The following is a 9025-nucleotide window of genomic DNA, read 5'->3' as shown; positions in this document are numbered from 1 at the left end:
TAGTCACATTCAGGTGCCTGCAGCACAGCAGCAGCTTTTGCCAAGACAGGGCAGTCTTGTCTCTGAGCACAGACAGGACATTCCGGCATTGCTAAAACCAGTATTACCCCTGCAGTGACGTAAAAGAAGGGAAATTGAAATTTCAGTAAGAAAGGGGTAGGAGGGACTGTAGGGAAGAAGAAACAGAAGGACAGTGTGATGCTTAGTAGGAGAGACATGCTTCATACACCACCTCTGGGGATCAGAGTTTTTTCATCACTAGGCTGAATCTGAAACATGATGGAAATATTGTTGCTCCACTCATTTCAGAACAGTGTGTTGTTTTTACAGACTGCATCATGTTCTGTGATTTCAAACACACACCTGAAATGTGTTTCTGAGTTGAGAAGAGTCACTAATGACACTGGAGAAGAAAAAATAATAAATCTATATCTTCACACATTCAAGCCACGCTTCGACTCTCCCACGCCTCTTTGGGAAACCGGTGTACCACAAATGCATGAAAAGCCATTTCAATTATTTCTACTCTATTTGCACTTGACACTGATGTTAGGATGAACACCATCACCTAGTTTATTCAGGCAGAGATAGCGCCTGGAAAATAGGACTCTGATAGAAGTTATGGCAAGTTACCTGTGCAGAGGACAGGAAACGCCACAGAAAAGGTCTACTGGGTGTGTAAGCACAAAGCACTGAACAGCCAATGCACAGTGGGTTCACAGAGGAGAAAGGATGAGCCTGGGTCATCTGCAAGTCAACAGCAGTCATTCAAATTCAACACACCAGTTTTTTTTAAAAAATATGATTTCCTACTTATTTATTTTTCCTTTAATAACACAGTTTAGCATTTCAGAGTTCGGCATTCTACACTCTTACACACTGTCCTTGTTTATTAGCATTTAAACACAAAAAGACATAGCAAGACCTCCAAACACAAATAAATACAAAAACACAATATACAGTAAACTGAAATACAACATATAATAATGCTATTGGGAAATTAAGACATGTTGCTAATTCCTTTTTTTATTATTATTTTAACAACATGGTTATTGCTGAGCAATAAATTATACATTTTAAAGTTGTTTTTCCCCCTAAAAGAAAAGGACGAGAACCACTGGTTACCAGATCACTTGCACTGTATCCTTACAGCTATTGATAATTAAGACAGGCAGAATATACACAATCAAATGAGGCTGGCCTTCTTTGGTCTTTGTTTTTGATCATAAAACTGAACACAAGTGTACCGTTCACTGAAGAGTATGAGATTAAAGAAATGGATACACAAGTTTCAAACACATTAATTTGTACATTATTCTCAATCATTGATGTCTTTTCCATAGATAGTTCTTACAGAATTTCTTGGAAACAAATTTCAGCTTTAGTTTTCCTGATTATTATGTTGTTCCATGCATCTTAAAGGTTATCCTACTTGTCTAAGAGAAATGGACCTACACTTAGCCCATCATCTCCTAATGGGGTATTTTTCACAGCTCTCTAGTCACCACTAATTCATTGGAGTTTTATACCTTGTAGAAAAAAATCCTGAACGTCCCCATATTTGTTTCTATAAAACTGAAAAAAAAAAAAAAGTATAAACCAGACAACAGCTATAAGAAAAACAAAACAGGTGGATTACACGATGCATCAGCAACGATGGAAGCTTGTACCTTCCCATTCCACAAGTACAGATTACACAACTCTCTGCCAGTGATGCAGGTCATAGTTGGAATACGTGTCCTTTCAGGTGCGAGCTATATTCAAATACAAAGCTCGGAACACTACGCAAGAAAATGACCTTTACGAATGATAATGCTGGTTTATCTCAGTAACCCTTAGACAGAGTCAAATTTTATCACTACGCTTCACACTGCCAGCAATGGAGCGTGTGAACACCGGCATTCCTAAGAAGTTAAAAAGTCCTTGCAGAACTGGCAACCAAATTAAAAGCTTAGTTCCAAAGGACCAAGAACACAAACACCACATAGAGACAACAAACCCTTCCCCAAATGGGTAGGTTAGTAAGCCACAGAGTTGGGATCCAGATTTGAATTCCACATAAAGTCTGGGATGTTTGGATCCAAGGTTTTGGTTCAGGTGCTTCTCTGTGAAATTTAGAACTTATTTGAACCCTAAGGAACTAATCCTAACTTGGAGGGGAAAAAAATGAGAAAACACAGCCTACATCATCTACACTAACATCATGAAATGGAAGACAGAAGCTGCAGTCTTGACCATAAATTAGAAGAGAAACAGGAATAGTCAGATCCCTTATGTGTTGTATATCTCTACTCTTCTAAATCTTAAGAGGATATCCCTGAATCAACAGTCCCAAGTTTTCCACCACCTTCCTATCTGGTGCTTCTCAGCAAAGGCCTGGATTAAGAGGCAGGAAAGAACAATTAAGCCCTCTAGATTTTGGTTTACAGAAAAAGGGAGAAAGCCCCACAAGAAAGAAATGGTCAGTCACACACTGACTGGTAGAACAAAGATGAACCCACTTCACTGTAAAATGGTATTCTCCCTCCTCAGTTAAGAGGAGCATCAAACGAGACTTCTTTTGTTAGGTGATTCTGAACAAACAGAGCAGGACACACATTTGCTGCTATTATTCACACTGACATGCTGTGCTGGCCTTCCACTCTGCAGGCTGTCAAAGCACTGCCAAAGAGCAACCCACGTCTGGGCCACCACACATGCACAACCCCAAATCATGACAGCTTGTATGTTTATTCTAGCCCTTACTGTCCTGACGTGGGTCTTCAGTGTATGTCAACTTGTTTTTCGGTTCCTTTAAGGGAGAAATGTATTAAAAAAGTAAACCCTAGTGATTTGGAGATAACACTAGGGACCTGGAAAACCTCTCATTCAGTCCCAGCTCCAGGAGATTCCTTTTGTGACTCTGGACAAGTCACTTCACATCTGATCCTTGATTTCCTTTTTTCCAGAAAAGACAAATAGCACTTGCTATGGACTGTACACAGTATTAAAAACTATTCTCAGACAGATTAAATTGCCAAACCAATCATTTTTATTGCAGCAGCTATGACTTCAAGGTCAACCAGAATATAAACGTATTGACTGAACAGAATAGGAATTCCAGGAAGAGGTCCAGCTGCTTTTTATCATCTTTTGTTTCTAAATTAGAGGAAAAAATTTGCAATTAAAAAGTTGCCCATCACTATGGTTGTTTAAAACACAGGAATCTCCAAATTATCGGAGCATGAGGAAGAACATACGTCCTTAATTACATTTCAAGGTCTTCAGAAAGGCTAAACAGTTTTTGCTACATACAGGTCTTCAAACCTGAAAGATAAGAAACCAAAGTCTGCCCTTAGCCAAGATCCTCCCTTAGCAGCAGCAAGTTACATTTGCACCAATTGATCAAGTAAAACTTGGAGGAAAGGGTTTTGTTTCATCACTTCTACATAAAGACTTTGCATATACATGTGCATGCATGTCCGTGTGTATATGGATGTACCTACACACATACAAGTAATTTACAGAGCAAAAACTAAGAGATTACGTATGCAACCCAAGAATTTCCCCCCCTTCACCTATTTGTATATTTGCATAGTTAAATCATATCAAGGCATCAATACTGCAGTCACGTTTTTCACTCTTCTACAGTGCAGGCAACATTTCTGTCACTCCCTACACTTTTCTCTCTCTTGGACCAAACAGCACCAGTGTTTTAAAAACTAAACAAAATATCAACAGAAACCCTGCACTATTGGTGAAATGCCTATCCCAGGTGATGGAACATAGATACAAATAGGTGGTAGCTTTTAAACTCCATCTCAACAAGCCATAATTGTGGCCAGCTGAGGAAACAGGAGCAATACAATCACAACCTAAGATGGGTTCAGCACTTAAATTCCAGATAACACAAACCTCTTTTACCTTTGCATTTGAGAAATTCACCAGGCACAGAAACAGGCACATATCTTCATCTTTCCTTTTCCAAGTAGAAAACACCACAGGAAAAGGAAATAAGCTGCATTTCATTTTTTTTTGTATTTTTAAGAAAGCTAGCATGTTTTTTCCATCAAAATTATACTACCCACCATTCCCTTTTCCTATTGCACATTCTCTTTGTGAAGAACAACATTTACAGTACATGGCTGAAATCAACATTGCATATTGTAAGTCAGCAGTTGAAGGTGTACCATGTAGACAGTAACTGAAACAAGACCCCAATTAATTAGTTCGGAGAAGTAATGCAGACATGGTGCTGCATCATAATCACAGGTTGGTCTTTAAACACCCAAATAGTTTCATCCTGTTTAGAATTCAAGACTTTCTAGGTAACAGATGCACTCACCCTGTGCTGAGAGTGTACAAAAAGGGCAACAAACAGATTGTCACACACTGGAATCTCCCTAGAGAATGTAACTTCGAGCATCATGGTGGAGAAAGAATACCAGCAAGAGACTTCAGTTGTGTGCTGCTAAGAATTACTAAGCAGAAGACAAAAGGGTTCCATTGAAGAAACTCTGTTCAAAGTAATGCAAATACTCTGAGACCCCCTTGCAATAATGGCACACTCCAGGAGTTAGCCAGGATTCAAGAGCATACATGAGGGCAGGTTGTTGCCCCATGAATCACTTTAAACAGACAGTCCCTAGAAAACTTTGGATATCTTAGTCAAGAACAAAGAGAAAAAGGATAAAAGGGCATTTCAGCAATGAGAGAAACAGTTAAATAATTTAAAGTGTTGACTAAAGCACCAGGTATCTTTTCCTTTCAACTTAGAGAATATACAGTGGCCTTGTTTTCACAAAATGCTACATACTCCTTGCTGGAAAGCAGAGGAAACCGATTTCTATGTACACAGTAAGAACTCTACAGAGATGGCCCACGAGTTCTGCGGAGAAAGGGGTGTTACAGTCAAGGCTTCAGGTATTCCACAGCAGGCGGTGTCTACATTTGTGTAGCAAGATCCCGGATTTCACAGTACGCAGGGTTGGCAAACTGGAAATTCTCTGGCAGCTTCATGTAGTTTTAAAAAATAAGTGCAGTAGGCCTCCATTTTATTAACTGTGATAAAAAGCATATATGCAAAAATATTTTTATATTGATAGCACATTACTGCATTATAAAAGCTGCCCAAGTGAAGCTGAAGATTCTGGCAGCTGGTGCTTTTGGCACTTGGGAGATGTGGAAAGCAGCATAGAGATCTGTGAAATACAACAGTGACTGATGTTTCTGCTACAGTGATCGGCATTAAGATAGTTAGCAGTGTTCATATTTAAACTTCTCTACGAAGTTTCTGAGTCAATATCCCACCAAGACGAGATATTCAGATCTCTTAAAGCTACTAGTTTAGGCTGTGTGCAGACTCAGGAAGACTTCCCTATTGGTTTACACATTCGCATGTTTCAAAGTCCTCTTTCAATCACCAAGGCTGGAAATGCTTTTTTTCCTCCTCTTTTAAAGAGCCTGGATTTAGAAGCGCAATTCTGTCACAGGAGTTGGAAACTGTAGTCACAAATCTGCAGAATATTCTGGGCCCTGCTTATACTAGAAATCTCCTCCAAGTCCCAGATCGAAACAGGATATAAACTGTTTTGAGATGGCCAAACGGTTTCATTTAAGTTTACAAGACATGCATTAGCAATGGGAGGAGAGTCCTTTGGACATTTCCACTTGGGAATCCTGTTTTCAGTAAAATTCTGTGATGCACAAACACAAAAGCTCAGCTGCCTACATTCACAATTATTAAAATGACACAGGTTGAGCGAACCTTCGCCCTAAAGCGTAAGTGATGGGTTTGCTTATGCAGCCTGCATAAAACTGCAAGTGCCATACAATTATATCTAGAGATATAGGTGTGGGTATATCTATAGATATTTATCTCTTGTGCAGAACATCCTCCTTCCTTCCGTGCTAGAAATTAAATGCCAGCACGTGCCTCCATATTTGAGCTTGCACCTGTTGACAGCTACGTACCATAAAGGGAGTACAGTACCCGGACAATGGAAGGCAAGAAAAGGAAGACGAGTTGCTGCTGACAGCCTGGACGGTCAGCAGCAGGCAGTATTCTAGCAGGTGCCTGGAAAACCCATGAAGACCACTTAGCATGCATTGTATATCCATAAATACTTCTTGCAGGCACTGTGTGTGAAGGCACAGCCAAAAAAGACAACGGCAAAGACAAGCTGAAATACAAAGGCATGAATTCAACTGCACCTTGGACAAAAATTGTGACTATGCCTCAAAAAAGCAGAAAACTGATACGACCTGACAGTAGAGGCTGAGATGCAATGTTTTCTTCTAAGCCCATGAAGGCTGAAAACATGGTGGTGCAAGTCCGCTCTGTTTAAGCAGTTTGTGGGTTTTAAAGAGCACCACAGTCAGGCTATGTCTCTAGACTCGCTTGTCACAGGCTATTAAACAGAAGCAGATGAACACAGCAGGTTGCAATCAGCATGTTTCAGGGCAAGCAAATGCTTTCCACTACAGTTCAGGCTGTTACAAAAAAGAAGCCCGTGCATTCCCCATTAGGATGCTTGTCTGCTATGAGAAGCTGTCACAAGCATCAATATTCACAGCCCCAGAGATCTCAGATGGGTTCATTTCAAGTGATGCCACCTTACAACCACAGGCATTAGAGGAAAAATGTCGCCTGCCTTCACAGTGGCCATGGAGACTGTCTAGTCCAAGCTCCATAGGAGCACTGAGCATAACGTTTTGGCACCTGAATAAGATGGATTCCACCATGGCCAAGTCATAGAAGCTCCAGAAGCCAAAGGAACGGGCTTTGGCTTCTGTTCTGTACATTGCAAGGTACCTAAGGGCTCTGAAGACAAGGCTAAACATTATGCCTGAAGTCCAATTAAACTACCATTTCAGATATCAGAATTAATCTGAATAAAAAGCTATGGTTTATAAGCAGCACAGCACATCTAAGGCACATGTATGCATGCAAGCCACCATCACTGTATTAAGACATTGCTGGTTTGTCTTGAAGCAATGGCTGCTAGTACAGAACAAACATAGAGGCTTTTTTCAGCACTAATCCTCCTCCCCAATACTGAAAATACTATATACTGCTGACAGCATAATGTGCAACATATATAGCTTGATTGGAAAGCATGGGGCAGAACTTTAAAAAATGTACAGGATTCCGTTTAGAACTCCAAAGTTCAACAAATGCCCTATTTTAGGGTGAAAACAATTATAAATCTGATAATGATGCACAGCATCCATGAGTGATTTTTCCTTAATTTTGAAATAGTGTCATTAACTACGACATATATTGTAGGTTTACATTTCTAAAGAGAAATAACAGAATTGAATAGTTTTTTTTTCCTATCACAAGTGATAACCAGTGTTTGATATCTTCTATTTTTCTTCCAAGAAATATCAGTCTATCAACAGTTTTAAAATAAAATGTTTTCTGTAACAATAGAACTTTAAATAAAAATATGATTTTGATTCAGATACTTTTGAGAAGACATGGATACTTTTCCAAGATCTTCTGACAAAGTAATTATTAAAACAGAGACCAGATGAGGCCTTAAAAAGACAATATACTATATTTCAGACAAGATTGCACCTCAGTTTTTCAAAGAATATCATAATTGCAACATTACTTCATCATTTCTTCTTTTAACATGCTGACAATTTCCAGCTAGCCCACGTGTGAAGGTTTTTTTGTATTCTAGCTTAAAAGAAATAAAAGTCAGTAACTGATTCAGCACATACTGTATATGTCTTTTCACCTCCAATTGACTAGATCATTAATAAGTTAAAAAAAATCCTCTCTGACCATAATCATTATCCTCATGAGGGATAAGTGATTCTTCAGAGCTCAAGTGTTGCTAGTTCTATTAAAAAATATACCATGGTATGATTTCTTAATGTGTTGCTACTTTCGCAATTGGACCCTATGCAGTTATGCCTTCAAACTCTTCCGTCTGTTCCACAAGGTGGTTCTGTGAGCTTTAGGACCTCTGATTGAAGACAAACTGATACAAAACCCCCAAACGGAGTTGCCTTCTGTTTAATCTGCCTCCCCCATTGTATGTCAGGGGTCTGGTAGATCCGATGTATCCACTATGACTTTAATAAAAATAGTATCATCTTTAATATACGTTCCATTCTCTAGAACAGTTTGAGCCACAAAGACTGGGCAGCCAGATGCAATGTTCATTTCTCCAGTTGGCTTCTTGAAACTGCTGCTGTTTGGATCTGGCTTGAAAGCATCTCCTAAGTGGCGCCGAGACGGTCCCTGATCCATTAGCATGAGAGTCACTTTCTGTTTGAAGGGCCAGGGAAGCAAAGCATCGTATTCACCACGCATTATGACAAAGAACAGAGACAAGTGCGTCCCCTTTCCCATGCCATCTCCGTTAAGGTAAACTCTGGCACACATCTTGTAGCCAAAGTATCCAGTATAAAAGGGTTGGCTGTACAAGGACAGAGTCTTCCCCATGACTGCCTCTTGCTTCCGACGTTTATAATCTCGGATTTTCCAAATCAGCACTCCGTTGTAACTCGCAGTTTCTAGAACTTGGAATCGGAGGTCCATGTCAGCCAGCCGGATGTCATGAACACTCAGCATCTGATCGTGTCTGCTCAGCTGTGTCTCTAGCAGGCCTGTTAGAAAGCAGAAGGGATGGGGGTGAGAAAACCGCTGTTTTCTAAAAAGACTGTAAAAATCAAACTGCCAGCGCTGCTATTGCATATGAAAACACTTTCCTCCTCAAGAACCAAACTGCACTTGGCCACTGATGAAGCCGTCTCCACAGGCAATAGGTTGCTGGCTGGCATCTAGGTTAACTGGGATTTTTACAAATGTGGGTGTTAATAATAATAATAATAATGCAGAAGTCAAATATTCAAATCACTTAACAAATTTTTTCTGGTCACTAAACAATATAACTATTGAGGCTTCCATTTTTTGAGAGGAGACTTGGTAGCATTATCTGCATATTGCTATTTAGCAGTCAAGACCTTGAAAGCAGTCACACAGCCTACATAATCCCTCTGAAATTCAGAAGCACTGCTGATCACTCAA

At 39.8% G+C, this 9025-nt stretch overlaps 1 protein-coding gene across 5 annotated transcripts in view; it reads right to left on the bottom strand.

Moving 5' to 3' along the window:
* Positions 1-786: 786 nt before the first annotated feature.
* TRAF3 (TNF receptor associated factor 3) overlaps positions 787-9025 on the bottom strand; it is a 69249-nt gene continuing 61010 nt past the window's right edge. For all 5 annotated transcript variants that reach the window (XM_008919484.4, XM_018082213.3, XM_018082214.3 and 2 more), the window contains one exon: positions 787-8604. In XM_008919484.4, coding sequence (XP_008917732.4) covers positions 8033-8604 — 572 coding nt within the window. In that variant the 3' untranslated portion in view covers positions 787-8032. The remainder of the gene's footprint in view (positions 8605-9025) is intronic.

Source organism: Manacus vitellinus, unplaced genomic scaffold (genome assembly GCF_001715985.3).
Source record: "Manacus vitellinus isolate BGI_N305 unplaced genomic scaffold, ASM171598v3 scaffold_6_pilon, whole genome shotgun sequence".
NCBI classification, from domain to species: Eukaryota; Metazoa; Chordata; class Aves; order Passeriformes; family Pipridae; genus Manacus; species Manacus vitellinus.
The sequence above is the reverse complement of the archived record's forward strand: the minus strand, read 5'-3'. Positions and strand labels throughout refer to the sequence as shown.